Source organism: Phodopus roborovskii, unplaced genomic scaffold, assembly GCF_943737965.1.
Source record: "Phodopus roborovskii unplaced genomic scaffold, PHOROB, whole genome shotgun sequence".
NCBI lineage: Eukaryota > Metazoa > Chordata > Mammalia > Rodentia > Cricetidae > Phodopus > Phodopus roborovskii.
Window position 1 is genome coordinate 9,189,483 of NW_026126434.1, and position 24,871 is coordinate 9,214,353.

General features: G+C 45.9%; 1 protein-coding gene and 1 pseudogene across 1 annotated transcript; one reads left to right on the forward strand and one right to left on the reverse strand.

Annotated features, from left to right (window-relative positions):
• Positions 1-6,935: 6,935 nt before the first annotated feature.
• Eif4ebp2 (eukaryotic translation initiation factor 4E binding protein 2) lies at positions 6,936-24,268 on the reverse strand. Its single transcript, XM_051186781.1, has 3 exons — positions 24,024-24,268; positions 10,095-10,280; positions 6,936-8,958 (listed from the first exon to the last, which is right to left on the reverse strand). Exons 1-3 carry the CDS (start codon positions 24,166-24,168, stop codon positions 8,927-8,929), a joined length of 363 nt encoding a protein of 120 aa, XP_051042738.1. The 5' UTR covers positions 24,169-24,268; the 3' UTR covers positions 6,936-8,926.
• LOC127224022 (ATP synthase F(0) complex subunit C2, mitochondrial-like) lies at positions 18,379-18,894 on the forward strand (annotated as a pseudogene).
• Positions 24,269-24,871: the final 603 nt, after the last annotated feature.

Genomic DNA, 24,871 nt, shown 5'->3' on the forward strand with positions numbered 1-24,871 from the left:
TTTTACAGGGCTATGTGATGTGCGTGGGGGGGAGGGTGGCATTCACCGCCTGGTCTCCCCTTGTGAAAAGTGGCAGACCCTGATTCCTTTGTAGGTTGTGTCTCTAAGGGCTAGGGAATGATGTGGCTCAGTTAGGACAGTCAGAGCTACACAGTGAGATCCTGTCTCAAACAAAAACAAAAATGAAAGGTAGGGCCCTGACCCTCTAACTGGATTGTCCTGGAGTCTTTTCACTTTAGTCTTAACATATAAGATCTGCTACGCTGGGTAGGGCTGCAGAGATGGCTCAGAGGTTAAGAGCACTGGCTGCTCTTCCAGAGGTCCTGAATTCAACTCCCAGCAACCACATGGTGGCTCACAACCATCTGTAATGAGTTGTGGTGTCCTCTTCTGCCATGCAGGCATACATGCAGGCAGAACACTGTACACATAATAAATAAACCTTAAAAGAAAAAAGACCTGCTCTGCCTGTTGAAATGATTCTCAGGGCAGCCTAACTCCTGATTCTGCATGGCAGCATGGCAGAAGGAAGCTCAGCTTTCTGAAGAAACTTCTATCTCCTTCCCCCCCCCCCCCCCCCAAAAAAAAAAATAAAACCTTTAATCCCAGCACTGGGAAAGCAGAAACAGTTTGAGGCCAGCCTGGTCTAAGAGTTCCAGGACAGCCAGGGCTGTTTGTTACTCAGAGAAATGGGAGGGGGAGGGGGTTAAGTTCTATCACTAAAATATCTGAACAGCTGCTTGTTCTTCTGGCTGGGGTACAGAGCTGCTTTGGGGGTTGAACATGCAAGTTAACAGGAGCTCTCCCTCCCGCTTGCTTCCCAGGATGCCCATCCACTTTGCTTCAGCCTTGGCTGAATCAAGGCAGTGAGGCTAGTCCAAGCAGGGACTGGGTTGGCTACAACCTAGCCTGGGCTGACAAAGCCGAAGGCCCATAACTCAGCAGCAAGGCTGGGTCCAAGCAAGCTCTGAGCTCAGTAATTCAGTCACCAGTGTTCGGTGTTGAGGTTGGAATCAGTCTCACTCTAGCTCCGACGGGCTTCAGATTCTCAAATACTAGGATTACTCACCTCTATCTACCACCATGCCAAACCAAATTTTACTTTTTGAAAACGGCCTAAAGGCCTCATGGATGTTACAGCAGTGCTGAGATTCAGGACACGCCTTTAACCCCAGCACTCGGGAGGCAGAGGCAGGCATATCTCTTTGAGTTCCAGGCCAGCCTGGTCTATAGAGAGAGAGCCAGGACAGGCTCCAAAGCTACACAGAGAAACCCTGTCTCAACAAAACAAAACAAAACACAACAGAAAGCCCTAGCTTAGACCAAAGGCTTGACCTCCAGGACTCAAGCCCACTACGGAGCTTAAGTTCTTGGGGGGGGAGGAGTGGCCTCTTGAGGCTTTAGGAAGCAGGTGCCTGCAGTCCTTACACAGCCAGACAGCAGAGCCAAAGGCCAAGCTATTTGGTTTCAGCTTGTGCTTACAATTGGCTGTTCAGTGAACTTGTGATGAAGCTCCCTGGTGACAAGGTATTGCTTATGTCAAGTTGGGATGTGGGCACGAAGTGATCAAGTACATGTGCTGATCTTGCTTATATTATAGTGCTAGCTGCAGGACCAGTGTGCTGCCCTGGCTGCGGTTTTCTGGGTACCATTGTCTAACAATGGTTCTGGATCTGGTCCATGGCTGGGCAGGATGCCTTGAACATCCCAAAGGACTGCCTCTGAGAACTGTCCTATCTGAATGTGGGGCTTTAATAGTTATTTGCTCTCAAGGCAAAGGTCTGGTGTTCTGCAACTGTAAGCAGGGTCAAGAGCAGAAACAATAGTTGCCTTACACACATAAATACACCCACCACCTGGCAAGCAGGTGGGCTGGCAGTAGCAGAGAGCTGTGCCCTCTGCACCATAACCTGGGTTTATCTCCACCTTAATAGCACTTTTACAGTAGGAAGACCCCATCCCACCCACCCCCATCCCCTGGAAAGGCTCTGCAGGTTATCCTAGCCACAACTTTCCTTTAGTGTTAGGTCCATAGTTGCATTTGCTCTAACCCACTCCTGCGAGGAGGGTCCCCGCAGGCTGGTGATTCTCTGAGCTTAGTGTTGTTTTAAGAGGGTCTCACAGTATAGCCCATGCTGGTCTGGAACTCAACAGTAATACTACCTCAGTTTAACAAGTGATGGGACTACATATGTGTACCACTTGAATTCTTTTACAAGAACTGGCTGTACCAGCACTAGGCACAAATTCTCTTGATCTTACAACCATCTATAAATGATTTCTTTACCCTGATAGGGGCTGGAGGTTGAGAGATGTAAGAATCTCCCCATGAACTGAAGCTGCCCCACCCATGGTCTAGCACCAAACCTCTACTCTACTTGGTCTTGATAGGAAGGTTAGCCTCATTTCCTCTGTGGACTTGTCCACAGCCACCAACACAAAAAAGCCAAGCCAGGCTCATGTATCAGCCCAGAATAGTCAGATAGCATGCACATCAGATTTTTACTATTTATAACAGCAGTAAAATTATCATTATGAAATAGCAACAAAAATAATTTCATGGTTGGGTCACCACAACATGAGGAACTATATTAAAGTGTTACAGCATTAGGAAGGTTGAGAACCACTGGCCTAGAGCAAAACACGCATGCCAGGTGGTTTTGTCAGAGCAGAGAGAGGCCATCAAACTCCTGTGCTTACATTCACAGGACCAGAATGTCAGGGATCCATTAGGGAGACAGAAAACAGTTGGCTTATTCTGCCTGGCTCCTCAACCGAGACTTACCAAATCCCTCAACAGTACACCAGATAGTTTTGGGGTGTGTGTGTGTGTGTGTCCATCCCAGGCTGGCCTCCAACTTTTAGCAATCTTTCTGCCTCAGCCTCCTGAGCACTGGGGTTAAAGATGTGAACCATGCATAGTATCTGACCAAAAAAAAAAAAAAAAGCTGGGTGGTAATGGTGGCGGGGGCAGCACACACCCTTGCTCCCCTCCCAGCACTTGGGAGGCATAGGTAGGCAGATCCGTGAGTTTGAAGTCAGCCTGGTCTACAGAGAGTTCCAGGACAGCCAGACCTATTACAGAGAAATCCTGTGTTGAAAAGCAAAAAATAAATAAAATCAATACATCAAGAGATTGAGTTTGGTGATACAAGCCTTTTAATGGTAGCACTTGGGAGGCTGAGGCTTGTAGATCTCTGCATTCAAGGGCAGCCTGGTGTATATGAGAAGTTCTAGGCCATCTAAGAGCTACACAGTGAGACCCTGCCTCAAAAACAAACAAAACGCTTAATAAACTAAATTTAGCTAAATACTAAATTCAGGATGGCTCCATGGTAGAAACTGTAGCATATGTGAAAGTGGTGGGCAGTAGTGGCAAACGCCTTTAATCCCAGCACTCAGGAGGCAGAAGCCAATGGATCTCTTAAGTCAAGGGCAGCCTGGTCTACAGAGTGAATTCCAGGATAGGCCCCAAAGCTACAAAGAAACCCCTTCTCAAAAACAACAACAACAACAACGGAGGCAGGGTTCAATGCTCAGCACCACAAAATACCAAGTCAATATTCAAGTTCTTTATTTAACTGTAACAGCAACCATTGGTGAGAATTTTTCCCTCATTCTAAACACCTGCTAGCTTGGAAGAACAGTTAAGAAACAAAAACTGGTCATGGAATCACACAGGACTGTTTTAGGATTGCAGGGAACCTACTACCACTGACCATTGGTGACAGTGAATGAAGGGAGGTGAGGGGACATGTCAAGGGAACAAAGTGGGAGGACCAAGGAAAGTGCTGGCAGCTTCTGGAATTCCATTCCACATGGCTAAGGCTGCAGGAGTGAACAGGGGAAAGTCTATCACAAAACACAAAGATTCTTAAAATGGACAACTGGGAACCAGAGTCCTTGGGCTCTTCAAGTTGCCTTCTTCTTAGCTGGAGCTGGTGCAGGTGCCATGAAGAGGAGCAAAGGCATTGGTGTGAGCCAGTCAGCGTGGTCCTGCTGCCCCTACCTCCTGCCCTCCAGTCATAACTTCCAGGCCTGGGCTGGGCAGCTTTTAAGACTGGAATGGAGAAGAAAGGGATACAGAGGCAAGAATGGGCATTCTGTGCTGGATTCAAGGAATTCTCTTAAGTTTGCAATGTCCCGGATCTGGGTCTGAAGCCCTGTCAGGAGCTTCCTTTGGAAACATCAGCACAGCCAAGTGTCTACAAGGCATGCACCTCTCACTGCCACCCTTCCACCCCAGAAAGGTAAACAGGCACTTGTATCCACTGGGAACTGCTTCAGCTCAGTAGGCTGCAGGAAGAGCTGAGCAAGCAGAGAAACCACAACCACCCGAAGACTTTCAATGTTAAACTCTGCCCATAGGCACCAGCTTCCAAGACCCGCCTAAGGTAAAGTTCCAGTTCCAGAGGGTGGAGAAGGCATCTTGATTGATCACAATGAGGATCTGCCAGTCATCCTTACAGTCTTTAGTTAAGTTCCTGTGAGCTAGCTTCAATCAAGTCCACCACTGACGTGGAAACCATTACCAGAGCAGGAAGCACGACTGGATGATGTGCACCGAAGGACTGCTCCAACTGCCGGAACCGGAATTCCCGTCACTAAAAGCCATGGGGCAAGGAGTTGTGGGTAATCATGCCCTACTCAGAAGTTCAGACAGAACTCTCTACCCCAAGAAACCGTGCTCCTCACTAGAAATCCCATCTTCCACGGTAAGGATGGGTCAGTGATTGGGTTTTCGCAGATTAATAAATAGCTGCCGTGGGCATGGAGTCCAGAAAACACACTAAAGAACTTTAACTACATGAAGACAGTGGTGGCCTTCCTCTAGAAGGAACACTCCCCTAAGCACCCAAGATGGAGACAGGAAAGAGGGTCCATCCCTGATACATGGCTGCCAACACCTGAGTCTCGTACACTAGCGCCCAACTCACAGTGGCAGTCTTTACAAGCAGGCTGGATGGACTCTCAGTGGAACACAACTGAACAAGGTCTAACACCCAAGGAGACAGTAACACAAGAGCTCCCCATCCCCCACCCCTCTTCAGATTAGGAAAAAACCCACACACCACTAGTACCTGTAGTACATACTCAAGCAAGTATGGCTACAGAAAAGAAAATGCTAGTAAAGACAGCACCAATTCAAACAAGAGCCTCCATCCAAGGATAGGGAGAATGCCTAGCAGGAACATGCAGATCTCCCATGAGTTCCGAGGCACTGGTGAGCTACCTCTTAGGCCCCCGCTACAGGTGAAAACAAGACTGCTTTTAAGTGCAAAGGAAGCAATGGGCAGTCAAGCACATACAGGCATCTGCGTTTTCAGGTACCCCTGGCTTATGGAGAAGCTGCTCTGGGTGGGACACCCTGACCAATGACAGACTCAGGTAGCATCTGGCCATGATACAATCACCAGGACAGCTTCCTGCTCCGAAGCTCACAAACCTAACATCCTTTGCTCCCCTCTGACAAGCCCTTTTGTCAACTCCCGACTAAAGACAGAGATGGTAAATGACGCTTAAAGAGGCCACCCCAGAACCTTGCAAAAGCAAGCATTCTTGAGAAGACAGGCCAACAGGATGCAACAGATCTGGGAATCTCGATTTCCTGCCACAGGTCTTAAGAGAGGGGAAAGAGAAGTCTGTCTTTTGTCCCAGTTTGGTCCCACCTTAGAGGGTTGTTTTGATAGCAATGTGCACCCAGCTTATGGCTGTCCTCACTTCCCTGAGGACTACTTTCCTCCTGTTAGGGGCATGGTAGTTTAAAGGCACTGCAACTTTCTTCTTAATCCACCTTCTTCTCTGGGATCAGTCACTCAGGAAGAAGCCAGGTGCTGTGAAACCTACCCAACAGAGACCCACATGGAAGGCACCCTGCTGACAACCAAACCACAAAAACCTTCAGCTCCAGATGAGAGCAGCCCCCCCCTGCACCCTACATGCGTCTTCATGAGGACCTATGCTAAAGCTCCATGATAAGCAGCCTCCAATCCTGTTTGAGAAACACTGACAGGTTGTGTTCACTATTTTGAGATATTAGGCTTGCAGGTAATTTGTTACACAGCAATAGATAACTCATATAAACTCTTGCCTAGAAGCCAGCTTTTCCACTCCAGTGCCCTGGAGAAGGCAAGGAGATGCCTACTTCAGCAGAACATGAGGGCTGGGAACTCAGAAGGAAGGACATTGCTGATGTGAATACTGCTAGGGCTGGAGGTTCTTCCTCAATGTAGGATGACTGTCCCAAGTGCAGGCGCACATCCTTCATAGAAATGGCAGAGGTTACTAAGATTTAAATAGCTGTGCACTCAAGTGAGAGGCTGGCAGATTACAAGGGTATGTCCTTTCCTTAGGGCACCTGCTGTGAGGCTCCCTGAATACCCAGAGGTAACCCCTATTGGACCCTGCTTACTAGAAAATGGCTCATGAGGTATGGTACAAAGATGCCTTCTGTTGGAAGCTTAGTTCTTGTCTTGTGCAATCATCTTACAATGCTGATTTATGGAGATCAAAGAATGGGTAGTGGTGACCTTCGTATAAGGCCTGCAACAAGCAGTGAGAGGTCCTGGCAGAGGACATAAGGCTAAAGACTCCTGCACCACACAGGTGACACTTGAAGGAATATAGACAAGTCTTCTGATTGAGGGGGAGGGGCACACATGCAGGCTCCCCAAGATGGCAAAAGGATAAGTTTCTCGCTCGATCCTACTCAACTCCCTTGCCAGTTGTGGGTCCAGGAGGCCACTCTGCTGCAAGCAGCCGTTCAATGAGGAACTCTTCTGACACTCATATCTCCTCACTGCAGCTGCAGCCAGTCCACAGGGAGCTGGCAGCGTGAAGAACCATGAGCCTTGCTCCCCAAGAAGGAAGCTCCAGGGTGCAGAGGTCCTGAGCTGCTTATGCCACTGGCAGCACAACTCAAGTTTTCCCAGGACTCCAGAAAATGAAATTTGGAGTTTAATTAAAAACATAACAGATACATTAAACAAAGAAATAAAACTCTTCTGATTATCAACTTGGAGACTCCAAGAATCCCCAAACAATGGAGACCCAGCTTATTCCTGAGAGAGCGACCTTCACAGAGGGTTGCAATCCGAGCTATTCACATTGTGTAGCAGAAAACAGAACCAAGTTCTGCAGATGTCCTTCCTTTCTTTTTCCTAAAATCTTCACAAAATAGGGTCTTTCCATGGTTCAAAGGAAGAGCATACAGCTTTCTTTCTCAGCCAATGGGGATCTGAAATCTTACTAAGAAGGCTTAGATAGGCATCCAATACAACCAGAAACTCCCAGGACACCAGTGGCTGCTAAACTGTCTTTCTTTAGGAGGATGATGCATAAGCCTGTCTCTCTCTCTCTCCTGGGATCACCATGTCAGTCTACAGTACCAGGAGAGTGGGGTGGGGAGAAGCAAGAGAGCAAACTGGTAAAGGAAAGGAATGAAGTCTTTGTCAACAACTCATAACAGGGCAGACTGGTCCAATTTCACAAACCACCCTTTCTTCACTCCAAATAGACCCCCAAACTTGAGAGCACAGGAAGGCGCTCAGAAGGAACTATGAGAGACAAAGGACAGTGAAGACAGGAGACTTGCCCAGGAACCTTTCTTTGCTTTTTTTTTTTTCCTTTTCTTTCTTCCTTTCTTTTTTTTGTTTTTTAAAATAATCTTCCTAATACTGGAAGATGTTTTGTTAAAAAAAGTTGCAGTTCAAAATTGTTCTGAAAACTTATCTAAAAATAGGTCTGTAGTCATCTTAAAAATAAAAGGTCTCTCCTCTGATTAAGAGACAGATATTATCAGATACCAACATGTGAGGTACCTCTGATGTAGATTTGGAAAACATCCTGGTGGAAGAACCAGAAGGAAGAAGAGAGTGAGGTTTGAAAAGGAGAGGAGGAGGGAAGCAGGAAGGATAGACACAATGAGCAGGGCAGGGAAATGCGAAGGAACACACTTTTTTTCAGCCCTTGCTTCTCTCGACAGCCAAGACAGAGCAGATCCAAAGCAGGGTGTGTGTGTGTGGTCAACTTTAAACTCAAAATATACAACTGCGGGACAACAAACCTGCTAAGGTCTGCCAGGTTTAAACCATGACTACTGAAGCTGGCTACCTGTGCGGCTCAGTCCTCCTCTTCAGAGGTCAGCTGGGCATCCTCAAGCAGACCCACTAGTGGAAGCCAGACAAAAGTCACAGGTATCTCAGAGCAAAGAGGACTCTTGCCTGCATGATGCAGGTAGAAAGAATAGCAGACAGGCAAAGAACAGCTGATCACCCAGGGGTCTCTTCAGGAGAAGGGCTTAAAAATACCCGTGCCAATAAAATATGTAAGGGATCAGGGAGATGAGCAATCACACCCAAAACAGAAGCCTTCTTCCCAGAGAAAAGGGAGGCTGATGTCATGAGTTCCAGGAATGCAGTTGGAGCTGCAGGAGGTACAAGAACTGTGCTCCAGTACTGAGAACAAACATCTCCAGGAGTAGGGCAAGCAGCTCACTGTTTATCATTCCCCCAAGTGGTTTAAAGATCCCACACCCAGCACTGAATCATCGATGGGATGCAGAGAGGGAAGGCAGAGAGCACAGGCACAGCAGAGGGAACCAAACCTCCTTCCCTCCCCAGCCACCCCAAGCAGAGGTGCTTCTTAGAGAGCCCCTGGACTTGGGGTAAATCTGAAGGGGGCAGGAAGATTTTTGGGAAATGACCATGGAAGCTATAAGGACTGCTTTCCTCTGTGGACCAATTCCACAGAGGAATCCAAGGGCAGGACACAGGCGAAGATGTGGTCAATGGAGCACATCTTCCATCATTTGGCACCCAGAGGGAGGGGAGGAAAACTGCCATTTGCTTCTTGGTTCACTTCATTCCTACTGGCCCAGTCAGGTTGCACCAGCTGCGTGCTGCAGTCTCCTTCGATTCTGCAGCACTCAGATGTCCATTTCAAACTGAGCCTCATCTCCTGGTTAGAGGGAAAGAAATGAGAAGTTTAGTACAAAAACTAATGGCAAAGCTGTTTTCAACATCTTTTTCTATCTGCAAAGGGCAAAACTAATACAAACTGTCCCATTCCCTGGGGCCTCACAATACCTACTCCTGAGTGTAACACTACTGCTCAAATTTAATACTTAATTTTGGGTGAGCCCAGGATACATAGCAAGACCCTGTCTTAGCAACAAAACCACATTCATTTTGTTTCGGCTAATCAATCTCAATTGGGGGTAGGTGTGGAGAGGGGAGTGATCACACCAGGAAAGGCACAAGGGGATGTTTCCAGTTGCTCTTCCACAGACAATCCACACAGCAGCTCCTAGTCACTCATGTGAGCACTATTCTGGAGGCAGCTTACACCCATAATTCAGGCACTCAGGAAGCGAGGCAGAAAGATTGTTGCAGTAAGTCTGAGGCCAATCTGGGCTTCATGGAGAATTCTCTGTAGCCTTGTTCCCCAATCCTCCCCATCATAAAACCAACGAAACAAACAAGACAAAAACAAAAACTTCAGTTGGAGCTGCAGAGAACATGAAGTACAAAGCCTTTTCTCTTCCCTGAGACAGGGTTTCTCTGTGTAGCCCTGGCTGCTCTCAAACTCAGATCCACCTGGGATTAAAAGCGTGTGCCGCCACCACCTTGTCAGGGTTATTTTCTGGTCTTGCTGGAAATAGGTGGCTAAGACTCTGGGTTGGGATATACATGTGCTTGTGCAAGGAGGCTGCAGGGGTAGCATGTGTGTGCAACTGTGTCTATGTGAGTGCGACCCTTAGCAAATAAAGACTCCTCCAGGCATGGTTCTAATTCACTTTAGGGTTACCATCCCTTTAAAACAAACAAACAAAAACTGGGTCTACTCATGTAGCCCTGGCTGGTTTCCAATTCACAGAGATCTGCCTGTTTCTGCTTCCTGAGTGCTGGGACTGAAGGTATTAACCACTACATCTGGCTCCCATCCCTGATTTGTTTTTTCCCAAGCATGTAGGTGGAAACTGAAAGCATTTTAGTAGATGTTTAGGAGAGGAAACAGACATACAACTAAAATAAATGGGCTGTACTTTGATGAAGCAACATTTCCAGTCTGCAGTAAACTGATAGTTTACTCACCAACTGTATGCTTCCTGTCGTGATTGTTCAGGTTGTTCAAGTTGTTCACATCTACTTTGGAGTCTTCAATGAAGGTGCCAGGGCTAGTGACTCCAGGGATATTGGGCAGATGGCAAGGCGGGGTCTGTGCCATGGGAGAATTTCGACGATCCAACAGAAACTTTCGATCATAAATGATTCGTGTTCCTAAAACACAGGGTTGAAGAGCTTCAAATAAATTAAGGCACCACTAACACAATGAGTACTGAAGCTGGCTACCTGTGAGGCTCAGTCGTCCTCTTCAGAGGTCAGCTGGGCATCCTCAGGCAGACCCACCAGTGGAGGCTACAACACTTGCACTACAAATGACTGCTCTGGGAGCAGACAAAGGTCACAGGTATCTCAGAGTAAGATGCAGGTAGGAAGAATAGCAGATAGGCCAAGACCACCTGGAACCCCTTCAAATGCCACCTAACCCTTAAAGGCATCAATTCAGCCAAGAGGGGAGCCTACCCTCTCCTCTGAAGAGGGTAAGGTGCTCTGTCCTCTGGAAACTCCTGTTGGTTCTTCAACACTTAGCTCCAATGTCACTTCTTCTAGGAAGCCACCTTCCGTTCTTTTCAGATCACTCAACACAGCACCTTATGCAGGACTCCTGCCTGTATGTGCCTGTCTACAGACATCAAGCTCTGTATGCCAGCTGGATCTCAATTATTTACATTTCAGTTTTCATAACAACCCCCCCCACACACACACACACCTCTTTTGTTTTCTTCTTTTCCTTCTCTTAAAGAAATTTAACCTGGGTTGGGGTTTTGGATCTAAATCTTGTCTCAGCCACTTACCTACTAGACCAACAACTTAACTTCTAAAGAAGTTTTTCTTTTTAGATTTGTTATTATTTTGGCCTGAATATATGCCTGTTTGAGGGTGCTAGACCCCTGGAACTGCAGTTACAGACTGCCCTGTGGGTTCTTGGAATTGAATCCAGGTCCTATGGAAGAGCAGCCAAAGCTCTTAACTACAGGTCCATCTTTCCAGGCCTCATCAAGATAATTTCTTTTTCTTTTTTTGGAGATAGGGTTTCTCTGTGAAACAGTCTTGGCTATCCTGGAATACATTCTGTAGATCACTCTGGTCTCAAACTCACAGAGATCTTCCTGTCTCTGCCTCCCAAGTGCTGGAATTAAAGGCATGTGCCACTACCACACAGTTTAAGATAAATTTCTTAACGAAAGAAATATCAAATATAAACACGTATGTGAAAAGGTAGATAACCACCTTCAATTTCCAGCAACCACAAGGTAGCTCACAGCCATCTATGGTGGAATATGATGCCCTCTTCTGGCATGCAGGTGTACATGCAGATAGAACACTCATACATAAAATAAGTAAATCTTAAAAAACAAAACAAAAACCTGCATAATATCAAATTTTGAGAGAAACATGAGCAAAACCACAAGAAGAGATATACCTGGCAGGATGGTCATTATCAAAAACACAAGAGGTAAGTGCTGACCAGGACAGGAAAAGGGATATGTTGATGGTACAGCCCATAGGGCACAGGTGCTCTGAAAAATGGGATGGATTCCCAGAAATTAAACACACCATTTCTATCTATAGGGTTTACCAACCCCACCTAGGGTGTAGCTCCAAGGAAATGAAACTGGTAGTGCAAAAAGACAGTTTACTCATAATGGCAAGTTCACTATCTCTCAGAAGAATGGGGAGGGGGCAGGAGAACTGCTACCATTATGAGGTCAACCTGGGCTACAAGAAGTGAAATCTTGTTTCAAAAAGCCAATAAAACAAGCTATGTGTACTGAGTGGCTCGTGCCTTTAATCCCATCACTCTAGAGGCAAAACAATAAACAAATAAAACAAAACAAAACAAAAATGCAAGCAAGTAAACCAAAAGACAGCAACAAGAATGACAGGGAGAAGTAAAAATACCTGCATCCCCTGCTTGAAAGGTAAACTAGATTAATAACTCTGACAGACATCTGAATTATGAGCAATAAGGCTTCTAGATTGTAGAAGACTTTGACTATGAAGTTTGAGAATAGCTGACATGGGACGTATCTGTCATCCGGCACCCAGTATGGTTACATGGTGCATTTGATGCCAACTAGAAGTACAACAAAAACAGCAATAAGAACAAAACCCCCAGACCCTATTCAGTCACACTGTGAAGCTAACACTGCTACACCCAACCCACTGTGCCAAAGTTGGCCCTGTGCTCCTCCAAATTGCTCTCAGGTGCTCCCATACATAACACAATACCACAGATGGCCTGAAGGTTTCTAGTGATGGAGACTGATAGAAAACAGTAGAGAGCAGGTGGGAGAGAAGCAAGCTTGCGGCCGTCCCTATTCAGGAGGACACTAATCTCGGCGCCAGAGGCCAACCCCTCACGTTCTCATCTGTACTTAAGCTCCCCACCACTTAGTCCAATCATACTGTGTACGCATCAGAGCTTCTACACTGGAATTGTAGTTGTGATGGATTCTTTTCTAGTCATCCCAACTTGATACTTCTAACCTGTTTGGAAACTCATGATCTGTTCATTATTACGCTACGTAGATTAGGGGCCAAAGGCTGAAAGGGGTCACAATGACCTTTTGCTAACAAAGGGAGAAAACTTTAGTTGATTAACACTGCACGTTTGTCCGAAACCCCTATTTTTGACTAACACATTTATGGGGTATAGTAATGTTCTAATCCTTGTGTACATTAGATAATTATCAACTTGGGGTATTTTTAGCCCATCTACTACCTTAAACTTGCTATTTTCTCCTTGTTTTAAAAATGTATTTGTGTGTATAAATGCTTTGCCTACCTGTATGTAGGTGCACAACCTGTATGCCTATGAATAGTTGTGAGTCATTCCGTGGGTACTAGGCACTGAACCTGGGTCCTCTCCGAGAACAGCAAGTGCTCTTAACTCCAGCACCCATACAGTTGTTTTTAGACAGAGCCTCCCTATGCAGCCCTGCTGGTCTTGAACTTGGTATCCTGTCTCAGCCTTCTATATGCTAGGATTACAAGCAAGCATACCACACTCAGCTGATGTGGTTCTTTTAATGATAGTATTATGTATGTACATGAACAGGCATGTATGTGTCATGTTATACATGTGGTGGTCAGAGGACAACTTTCAGGAATCTTTTCTCCTACCATGGAGGTCTCAGGGATTGAACTCAGGTTATCAGGTTTGGCAGAGAGCACCAAAATTTCAAATAGTACCTTAAAATCCTGTCTTTTAACTACAGTTACACAATAATGGCTGTTACAATTAAATTTATAAATTACAGAACAGTAGTCCTCCCTTTTCTGAGGTTTTACAGAGAATTTCAAAGATTTCCTAAGTTTCAAATAACTTTCAAGCACCTGAAGGATGTTCTGAAATCCTCCCCCGTGATCATGGTTAATCTCTTCATCAGATGACGGACATGTGGCTGTTGCAAAGTCTTAATTATTAGGAGTGACACTGATTTAAGATTTAGATATCCACACAGGGTGGACAGCCATTCCCTGGAGCACATCCCAACATGGAATGGTTAAGTCACATGCTAATTGTCAAAAGAACTGCTGAGACTTCACACTCCTGTCAGCAGGGTGAATGAAGGCTCCGGATTTTACACAATGCAGTTTACACTGTTAAATCTCTTCATGTTAAGTCATCCTAGCTGACATGAAATGATTTCCCCCATGAACTGACTTACTTTGCACTCCCTGATGGCTAGCTAATTATGCCGGCTTTGCTCATGTGCTTACTGGCTTTTTCAATCAATATATATATCACCTTTTATTGTGTTTTAATCATCCTCAGTACACACACTCAGCTGAGGACTGAACCCATGGGCTGGTATGTCTGAGGCAAGAGCACACACATAATTTGTAATTTTCTTCTGTTTGTATACTTTTTCCCTTGATGGTTCTCTCTCTTCTCCTTCCTCCCTCCCTCCCCCAGTCCTGAGGAATGAACCCAGGGGCATGTGTTAAGTGATGTATTCTTTGAAGCATAAAAAAGAAACAAAATTTAAAATCCCTGGTTGGCCTGGAAATTGTAGTAACACCCCCCCCAAACCCCAATTGAGTTCTAAAAGCTGGGCTCATATATGCCACCCCTTCAGACCCTAGTGTTTAACTGTGATGAGATCCAATATAAGTTTGTTGTTACTGCTTGTGTTTTTTATGTCAAATCTAAGAAATTACTTAACCCAAGGCTATGAGTTCTGTTGCCTGTTTCTCTCTAAGTACTCTATCTGTGAACTGTGGACCCACATTGTATTTTTGTGTGTGGACAGTAAGTTGTATAGGCACTGTCTACTGAAAAGAGGTTCAATCTGAATGGCTATGGCACCTTTACTAAGGGCAGTGTGCTGAGAGGGCACATTACTTCTGGCTTCCCAATTCTTTCCCACTGATCCACATACAAATGCAAACTACACATTTTGAAAACAGGAGATGAGAGTACTCCCAAGTTTGTTTTTCACTTTCTACAACTGTGTGGCTACTTCAGGTCCCTTAGGGTTCTATATGAATTTCAAGGCTGCTCCCAAAGATGCAAGCTTGGACTCTGATTGCCTTTACTGTGTACATCATCTCCTAATCTATCAACAGCAAGTGCCTCTTGAATTTCTTTTGACGATAATTTAAAAAAAAAAAGATTTATTTATTTTATGTATATGCATGTTCTATCTGCACCTAACCTTTATGCTAGAAGAAGATACAGCTATAAAGGGTTGTGAGCCACCATGTGGTTGCTGGGAATTGAACTTAGGAAAAGCAGCCAGTGTCCTCACCCTCTGAGCCACCTCTCGACCTCAACATTAAGTTTTAAAATTATGCCTGTTTGAGGGCATACATGCTATGGAGTGCTTGTGGAGATCAGAGGACAACTTGAAGAAGTCCGTTCTCTCCTTGCACACATGGATCCTGGGGATCAAACTCAAGCTTAGCAGCAAGATCCTTTATCTATTGTACTATTTTTGTAGTTCCCAATGTACAAGTTTTGACTTTTAACCAATTTTATTCAATTGTAATATTGAGCCAAATTACTACCTTTCAAGACTAGTTTATTAAATTTTGAATCACTGCAAATTAAAGAATTTACTTATTTGGGTTGGGTTGGGTGGTGGTGGTGATGCACTTGGGAGTGGTGGTCCTAGCACTTGGGAGGCAGAGACAAGTGGATCTCTGTGAGTTTGAGTCCACTCTGGTCTACAGAGTGAGTTCCAGGACAGCCAGAGTTGCACAGGGAAATAGTATTAAAAAAAAAAAAAAAACTGTTTGGTAGTTACATCCCACACAGACACACAAAAATAGCAATAGCAACCAGCATGTCAGTGATTAACATGCACCTAACCATTCCAAAGAAACAAGCTATTAAAAAAAAATTTTTTTAATTATCAGGAAAAAATTCCGTTTAAAAAAAAAATTTGGGGTGGGGGTGGAGGAAACAGTTCCCATGCCATTTTGGATGGCCTTGAACTCACAGCCCTATGACCCTTAGGAATTCAGTGTATGGACTACAGATTAACTGGGTGGAGAGTACTTGACGAGTTTATGCAAGGCTCTGAGTCTGAACTCCAGCATAACAGAATCACTCAGAGAAAAAGGCGCTTGTGTTCTAGAAGAAGACTAACCAGGGCAGCAGAGACCATGAGAAAGGGGTCCTTCAAACTCAAAAACTAAATGAAAATGGCAGGTGGTTAGGTGATGAAGTCAAGAATACTTGAAGGCATGCTCAAAGTTCATACAGTTCCAACACTGGGAAAGCAGGCAGGAAAGTTAAAAAAAAAAAAAAAAAAAAAAAAGCCATCTGTCTCTTGCCTTTAATCCCAGCACTCAGGAGGCAGAGACAGGCAGATCTCTGAGTTCAAGGCCAGCCTGGTCTAAGAGTGAGTTCCAGGACAGCCAGGGATGTTTCACAGAGAGACTCTATCTTGAAAAACCAAAACAAATAAATAGAAACAAGAACCAACAAGATGATTCAGTGGGTAAAAACACTAGACATTATATAAACATGAAGAACTAACTAGCCTTTGATGACCTTGAATTTAAGATCCTGCCTCTACTTCCTGAGTGCTGGGATCACAGTCATGTACTACCATGTCCTGTTTATGTTTGTGCTGCGATTGCACCAAGGTTCTGTGCATGCTAGGCAGCCTTCTACCAACTGAGCTACATCCCCAGTCCCCTGTCATTAGCATTAGAGAACACCTGATTCAGCTCATTATGCAATTCAGACTTTGCCTTAGTGCCTGTGAATTGTGTTGTCCCTGTCTCCTGTGTCACATTGATTTCTTTATCTGTAAAGAGGCTGCTCTTCAAGGTCTCCCCATCAGTGGACCTTCCTAGTAGGTCATTTCTCTGCAGTGCAGTGATGATCCATCATTGAGTACTTGGATTTGGGGCCCTTTGCTCTCCGTTACTGGGGCATGGGCTTAAAGGATTTGGTAGACCATCCACAGAACTTTGGAGGTCTCCATTTGCCACAACACTTAGTCACATTATGATACAAGTCCTCAAACACCAGTTGTGCCTTTAGTTGTCACAAAAATGGTCTCAATTGTGGTTTTATTAGTACTTCAGGGATTTAGTAGCTACGCAAAATAAATGTGGTTTGGTCACCACCAGTCTCCTGGGGCGCCTCTGGCTCAGGCAGCTTTTAGTTTTCTTTGGATTATCAGCCACAGAACTTTTTAACAATCTATTCATCCAGGGCCTCCATGAAGAACAAATGTTTGTTAAAACTTTTTTCCCTGGAATCTCTGGCACAGGCAGACAGACCATCCCAAGCTCAGTGGATATAACTCTATTATAACCCTTTACATGTTTCTGCGTCTTCCTTCTTTGTTACTAAGGGTTGGGAGTGGGCCCAGCCTTCTGAGTGCACTAAAGTCACTGGCTGCTACATACCTTGTTTCTGATTGTTTGGTCGCCCTTACAATTAAAGATGTGTCAGGGTTGGAGAGAGGGTTCAGTAGTTCAGAACATGTTCTGCTCTTGTAGAGGAATTGAGTTTTGTTCCCAGCTCCTGCATCAGGCCCCTAACAGCTTCCTGTAACTCTAGCTCCAAGAGATCAACAACTTCTGGCCTCCTTGGGCACATACACTCTTGTAGACATACCTATATACAAATATCCTTAATTAAAGATTAAGCATACTTTTTAAATTTTTTTATTTGGGTTTTTGGGACAAGGTTTCTCTGTGTAACAGCTCTAGCTGTCTTGGAACTTTGTAGACCAGGCTGACCTTTAACTCAGAGAGATCTACCTGCCTCTGCTGGGATTAAAGGCACCACCATGGGGGTTGGAGGCTAAAAATAAATCTTAGAAAGGATTCCAATAGATTACCAAGGTTGCTTGCCAAGTGCTGGTTTTGTCTTGTTTTTGTGGTGGTGGTCAGTTGTTGTTTATGGTTTTGTTTTGTTTTTATGTCATGATAGTCTGTGTAGTCCTGGCTGGCCTGAAATTCACAAGTTCACTATGTAGACCAGGTGTTGGAATTAAAGTCATGTGCCATAAAACTCAGCCTGTTTCTTTTTAACTATCACTGGTATGTGTGCTAGGTAAATGTGTGGATGTCAGAGGATGTCTTTTAGGAGTCACTTCTTCTATGGGATCCAGGGATTTTTTTTTCATGACAATTATATCCAGCAAACTAGGAATAGAAGTGAATTTCCTCACCTTTTAGTAAAAAACAACTGTAAGAATCCACACCTAAGATTTTACTTCATGGTGAAGACTGTCTGCTTTGTCCCAAAGATCAATGTGCCACACACTACCATACTAAAGGACCTAACCAGGAGAATGGGTCAAGAAAACCAAATATGAATCCACACAAGGATGGAGTCCTTCATCTGCAAATAACAAGAAGCCACATGACCAGAACTGTATTTCCCAGTTTATTTTTACTTGTGATATTTACCTTCTCAAACTACCCAGTGAAATGAGTAGTTTCTGTCATAACATCTGCCACAGAAATTGACACAATCATTTATTGAAATGGAAACACGCAAAGATTTTTGAGCTTTTGGTTGAAGTGGTCTTTAAAACTAGGCTCTTGGCCAGGGCTGGTGGCAAAGACCTGAAATCCCAACTACTTTGGTAGTTGAGTCAAGGAAGAAAGAAAGTTCAAAGTCAGCCTGGGCTACAGAGTGCTTCAAGGCTGACCTGGGTAACTTAGCAAGATCCTGTCCTTACACAAACACAAAAAAAGAGCCCCCTCAAAAGGTAACAACCTAGACAGAAAGCCATTGAAAGAGAACTCTTAAAAATTGTGATAAGGGCTTCTCTACCCTGGGAGCAGCTCTCCTGCCTTGGCCCCTCACCCCTGAAAATGTATGCCTGCTCCAAGTTCATCTCCACCTGCTCCTTGATCAGGAGCACCTCTCAGCTGCTGAGTCCTCCCCTGTCTGCAGTGGAGTTGAACCGACCACAGACTTGGACAGATGAGGGCTTCAAAAGCTTGGCAGCCCCTCGTCTTCTGACCTCACTCATCCCTAGCCGCAGCTTCCAAACCAGCATCATTTCCAGGGACATTGACACATTGGGGCTGGGGCTGCTACAGTTGGGGTGGCTGGCTCTGGAGCTGGCACTGAAACTGTTTTTGGGAGCCTCATCATTGGTTATGCCAGGAACCCTTCTCTGAAGCAGCAGCTCTTCTCCTACACGATTCTGGGCTTTGCCCTCTCAGAAGCCATGGGGCTCTTCTGCCTAATAGTGGCCTTTCTCATTCTCTTCACCATGTGAAGCAGCTGTCTCCACTTCCACCTCCCATAGTTCTTTCGTGTCTGGTCTGCCCTGTATGTTCCTTCCCCAGGAAGTCTGGGGAAAGTGTTTGGCTCAGGGCTTGACAGAGAGAAGACAAATACTGTATTAATAAGAAAAAAAAAATTGTGATAAGGATACTGAAGTGTAGCTCTGCACAGCTGATGGCTTCTGTTGAAGGTGCAGGTGGGAAAGGCCACTGGGAGTGTAATAATGTGAGCAGTATGCACGCAACACAAAGTGGATTTTCTTTTTTTGAGGTCTTCACAAAGGTGGGCAGGATGGACCTGGGAGAACTGGAGAGTGAGTGAGATTTGGATGTATGACATGAAACTTCCAAATAATGAATATTATGTTGGAGGGGGGAGAAAAGAAGAATCTGAAAAAAATAAACTCACCAGGTAGCCAACCAATCTGTGAGCTCCATTCAGTGAGAGACCCTGTCTCCAAAACTAAGGCAGAGCACATTAAAAACAAGTGATGCATGTATGCGTGCGCACACATGCACACACACTCGCGCGCACACACACACAGACACACACACAGACACACACACACACAAAATACCAAACCAGGAACACAGGATGGACAGCAGTTGACAGCTGGAAATCTAGGCTTTGTTTCATTGTTTGTGAGCTGCCAACCTCAGACCTCAAGTACTAGGAATTACAAGAAAGTACCACTGCACTCAGGTAAAGAATACAGGTTTTTAAGGTGCTTCAAAAAATCAAAGTAAGGTCAGGTATGGCAGCACACAGGAGGCAGAAGCGGGCAGATGAGAGTTTAAGGTCAGCCTGGACTACTTAGTGAGTTCCAAGCCAGCCAGGGCTACAAAGAGAGACTGACTCATAAACAAACAAAAAACAAGTGCATGGATGATCTCTCTCTCTCTCTCTTCTCTCTATCTCTCTCTCTGACAAAGGTCTTACTACAAGTCTCAACAGAGCTTAGGTCCTATAAATAGAGAGTCAAAAAATCCCCACAAGCATTTGCTCACACTAGAAGGCTTGGAGCTAGGAAGCCCTGAAACTAACTTGCCAACAAATTCACCAAGGGCCCAGGCCCCTTGCCCTCCTGCTCACTAGATGAAGTAACTGTCTTGTGTGATCCAAAAGTCTTTACATATACAAACTACTAAGCCTACAGAGTATACAACCATACAAAAATCCCTCAGTGAAAACACCTTTAAGACACCAGGCCTGGAAAGATCTCCACTGAAAGACTTTGGGTGCAGGTGTCTGTTTCTCTATTCCCTCTGAGGGATGATGCATAGAAGGCAGAGCTGAACCAGGAACAGCAGCGCTACCTTCCTGTCACCCCTCATCTGACCGGATCTGCTCTCCCAGTGCTGCCTTGACAAGAAAGGTCCTCAGCCTTTCCCAGGCTTGCAAAGCCAGTCCCTCCAAATCCAGTACAAAAGCTGAAGGACAGACACCCTAGCAGAATGCCATTCCATGGCAGTCTGTAGTATTGAGGCAATCAGTTGTCATTTCCTTGGCATAATAAGACAAAGTGATGTAATGAAGTGCTGTGGCTGAAAACTGAAGTTAACAGGCTGGGGACATGGCTCAGTATGTGTTAAGTATATACTCGAAAGGACCCGAGTCCAGATCCCTGGCACCCATGTAAAGAATGTGGCGAGTCGCCTGTATTCCCGGGGTGAGCTAGTGTGTGCATAGGGGTGTATGGGGAGGAGTTGCTGGAACCTGCTGGCTAGTTAGCCTTAGCTTAGCCAAATCTCTAGGTTCAGCAAACCCATGCTCAGTGACAGATCCTGTCTAAAGGGAGAATAAGCAAGCAATGTTTTTCTCTGGCCTCTGCATGGGTCCACAGAGGCACACACAAGAAAAGAACAGAACAGAATGAAGTTAAAGAAAGATTTTGTTGGCTCAGAATAAACAGGCCAAACTCACCGAGAAACCAAACCATCCCTGAATCTACAGAGCACATTCATTCCTCCAAGAAAGGAGGTTCCCCCAATACACCCCCGACTTTTTTTACACAGCTCACTTTCCTTTTTTTCTTTCAGGCCTTCTCATTTATTTCCAGATTCTTCCAATGGGCTGCAGGTAACTCTGCCCTAGGAAACCAATAGCAAGAAAGAGGAAGGGAAAAGAGACAGAGAACACACAATTTCAGGCCACAGTGGCCCTCTGCTGCTCCTGTGAGCACTGTTCTTTTCCATAACGGAGAGTGTGGTTGAGGAGAGGAGTAGAGAGGAAAGCTAAATAAAATAGGTCGCTATATTTCTGCTGACCCCAGAGCATTGCTAGCTAACATTCCAGAGGTAGAAATGTCTTGAAAGGTCTGCCAACTTCCATTTAAGATGGTGGAGAAAGAGACTGGGTAGTGATAAGACTACTACTAAGGCTACCCTCTGACATGAATTGGCTGTACAATACTAACTAACCAGTAAATTTCTTTGGGTCTCAGGGCCATTTGATCCTAAAGTGAACACATTATGGTCCTCCAGCTAACAGGACTAGTATACAAGAAAGCTCAACTATTGGAACAAGCTCACCTTCCGTGAAAGCAGCAGCAGCTTGTACTGGAAGAAGGGATGACCACACATCGCTCCACGGGTAGACAAGAGAAAATGAAACTGGCTTTCCTGTCCCTGAATAATGAGCAGAATCCCCTCACACCAGCAAAGCAACACAAGATGTCTCAAAACCCACCCAACCAAATCATTCTAAAGGGGAAAAAGTTAGTACATTTTATACCTAAACACCACAGAACTACCTGCTATAAAAGACTGGTTAGCAGGTTGTGGTGGCTCATACTCTTAATCCCAGCATTAGAGAGGCAGAGGCAGGTGGATTGCTCAATTTGAGCCTGGCCAGGGTTATACTATCTTTAAAAAAATAAAGGGGGGGGGGGAATGGAAAGAAACTCAGTTCTAACCTACAAATGCTATCTCCTTACAAACAGAAAACAAGCTCCCTTGATTCAAAATCCCAAGATGCTAGGCACAGTGGCCCCTTAATGCCACTACTTGTGAGGCAGAAGCAGGCAAATCTCTGTGGGCTCCAGGTCAGCTGGGGACACACAGTGAGACCTCACCTCCAAACAAATAACTATGTGCAAAAGCTCTGGACATGCAGGCTGTCACGGAAGAGCGAATGAATGAGTATTTCTGCCAGACCTTCCCAAGCATCTTAGAACTAATCCAAGCTTCGAGACAGCTTCTAGTTTTCTATCTTTAAAGCTAGGCTTAAAGACTATGTGCCTTTTTGTTTGAAAGAACAGTAGCAAGGTGTTTGAAATATGACCACAGGATTTTCCCTCTCTGGATCTTCCCTCAGAAGAGCTAAAATTATGGTTCCTCCCAAACTAAGTTATAGCTAAGTGCACCTGTTACTGTGACATGTGCTCCGAACTGTTGGGAATATGGGCATTTTACTGATTATTACCACAAAGAACTCTGGAGTAAATTACAGATCTCTCTCTACCACCTTGGAAATATTTTGTTGTTGACTGTTTGTAGCCTTGGCTGTCCTGGGAAAGCAGTATATAAAATGGGCTACCTTTGAATTCACAGACATCAACCTCTGTCTGCCTTAAGTGCTGGGCACTAGTCTGTTTCTTAAAAGTTATCAGTTCAAATTAACACAATTCCATCTGGGGCTAACCAAGATCTTACTTTTGGTTCCACCTATGGAGGGACACACACACTAACAATCCCAGGCCTCAGGAGGCTAAGGTAAGAACATCATGTGTTTGAGGCCAGCTCGGTGTAAGGTAGTATGATGGACCATATGGTGAAATACCATCTCTTTAAAAAAAAAAAAAAAAAAGGAGAAGGAGGAGGAGAAGAAAAGAAAGACTAAAACCTGCTGGTCTTGAATAGACCAAATTAGAAAGGTTTCTTGAGCAACTTAAGCCACTGCCCCTTTACCAGGATCTCCACTGTTCTACAGAGGACTTGTATTATGGCTTCTTAAACCTGTCTATCCATAAGGAATGCCTTCCTTTGCCTGGGTCATTTTAAAGGTCTTTCAGGGCATTCTTTCCTTTCTCTAGACTGGCCTGGCTGGATCCTCTGCCAGCTTTTCTCCTAGATTCGTTTCTTTCCTTCCCCCTTCCTTGTTTGTTTGTCTTTTTTTTTTTTTTTGAGACAGGGTCTGACATTGTAGTACAGGCTGTCCTGGAACTCATTATGTAGCTGGGGCTGGCCTTAAATTACAATTCTCCTGCCTCTTTTTTCAGGAGTAATGGGACCACTGTCCCAAACTACCACTCAGCCTCTGGATTGCTATCTCTTGGTGTTGGCAAGGCGGTTCTTTATTCTGTGCCTTCCTATTGAACAAGGAGGGCCAGGCCCAATTGCAAGTGATTGGTTGAAGAGAACTTAGGAGCCCTGCCCCACTGTCAAGACTACTAACCCCATTGACTGCCTGGGCTGCTAAGCAAATCTTCACCCACTAAACAAAGGCCAACCCTCAGGGTCACCAAAAGAAGGCAAAATTGTGAGATTAGAAAAGGAGGGCAATTCCCTTCATTAAGATCCCTTTCCAAGCTCCTCCCTCTAGAGAAACAGCCCAGAAAGGGGACAAACAACCTTTGCGATCCCTTCTCCTGTGATCAATTCAACACATTTCACTTCTTCTCTAGTGTTGCAAATGAACAGTTCTGGACCACCTTTTGAAAAGCAACCCCAGGAAGCCCCTTCCCTAGTAACCCAACTAGTGTGTGCTGTTTGGCAAAGCCCCCTTCTGCAATCTCAAAGACGCTCCCCAAAAGCCCGAGGCTGAAAGCTGACGGCGACTCCACTAGAGAGAACTTGAATCTTCAGGGCTACCACAGGAGGCATTTACACCCCCCCCCCAGTTCTCCCAGCCTGGGGCTCCCCCAACCTAAGATGACTCCCCCAGAAAAGTAAACAATGCTGTCAAAGGAGGATAATACTGGGCGAGGCAAGCAAAGTGCATGCCAGCCTCGTCCCGGGGCTCTAAGCACCACCAGATAAGTCATCGTAGCGTTCCGCGCCTGATCCTTCATCTCGTTTTCCCTCCCCACAAACCCGAAGGGTTGTGTGCTTCGCAGAGTGCACGCGCTCTGCAGCACACAACCCGAGCCGCGGACGTGCCCAAGAAAGGAGAGGAAACTGTAGGTCGAGTACATAGTGCCACGCGCCAGCCGCGATGGCGGGCAGGCCCGGACGGCTCACCTCCCGGCGTGGTGGAGAACAGCGTCCCCCCGGGCGTGGTGCAGTAGTCCTGAGGTAGCTGCGCGGCGTCGCTGATGGCCACGGTGCGCGTGGGGATGGCGCGGCTCTGGCTGGGCTGGTGGCCGCCTCCTGCCGACGCGGACATGGCTCAGGCGCGGGCTCGCGGCTTTGTGCGGCGGCGGCGGCGGGGCTCGGGAGGCTCTGGTTCCTCGAGCAGGCGGAAGAGCGCACTGGGCTCTCAACTCGCCGGCTCTCACTCGGTTGCTCCGCCGCACTCCCGCTCCCACCGCCGCCGCCGCCGCCGCCGCCCGGTTCTCCGGCCTCCGCCCGCAACCTCAGCAGCAGCAGGAGCAGGAGCGGCAGCAGCGACTGTGACTACCGGAAGCGAACGAAGGCGGGAGCAAGAGGGAGGGGAAGGCAATATGGAGACCGGACGTGGCGTAAGGGGCGTGTCGAAGGAGTGGGCCGGGATCTGAGGGCGGGGCTGAGCAGGCGAAGGCGGGAGCCAAAGAGTGATCCCGGAAATCCGAAAACAGGAAGTAAGCGTAAAGGGTGGGGCCTTCAGGGTGTGCTGGGCCGGACTTGGAGGGGCGGGATTGAGCTAAGAGGAACCAAATCGAAGGGAAGGCTTGGAAAGCTTTTGTTTGTGGTGTGGTGTGTAGGTGTCAACTAGTAGTACTTTCCTGGTGCCTACTTCAGTTTCCCATCTATATTTAATAATTAAAAGTATAATTTGGGGAGGTTCCGCGGATGGTTCAGCGGATAAAGAACGGCATTTGCCACCAAGTCTGCCAACCTGAGTTCACTCCCCAGAAGCCACAAGGTGGAAGAGGGCGCAGGATGCAGGC

Bases quoted from the DNA above. Each gene is read 5' to 3' on its own strand.
- Eif4ebp2 (XM_051186781.1), bottom strand. From the start codon at position 24,168: ATGTCCGCGTCGGCAGGAGGCGGCCACCAGCCCAGCCAGAGCCGCGCC. The intron at 10,281-24,023 runs GTGAGCCGTCCG...CCTGTGTTTTAG, and splicing joins GTTCTCCACCACGCCGGGAG to GAACACGAATCATTTATGAT. The intron at 8,959-10,094 runs GTGAGTAAACTA...CCCTCTAACCAG, and splicing joins CGACAGGAAGCATACAGTTG to GAGATGAGGCTCAGTTTGAA.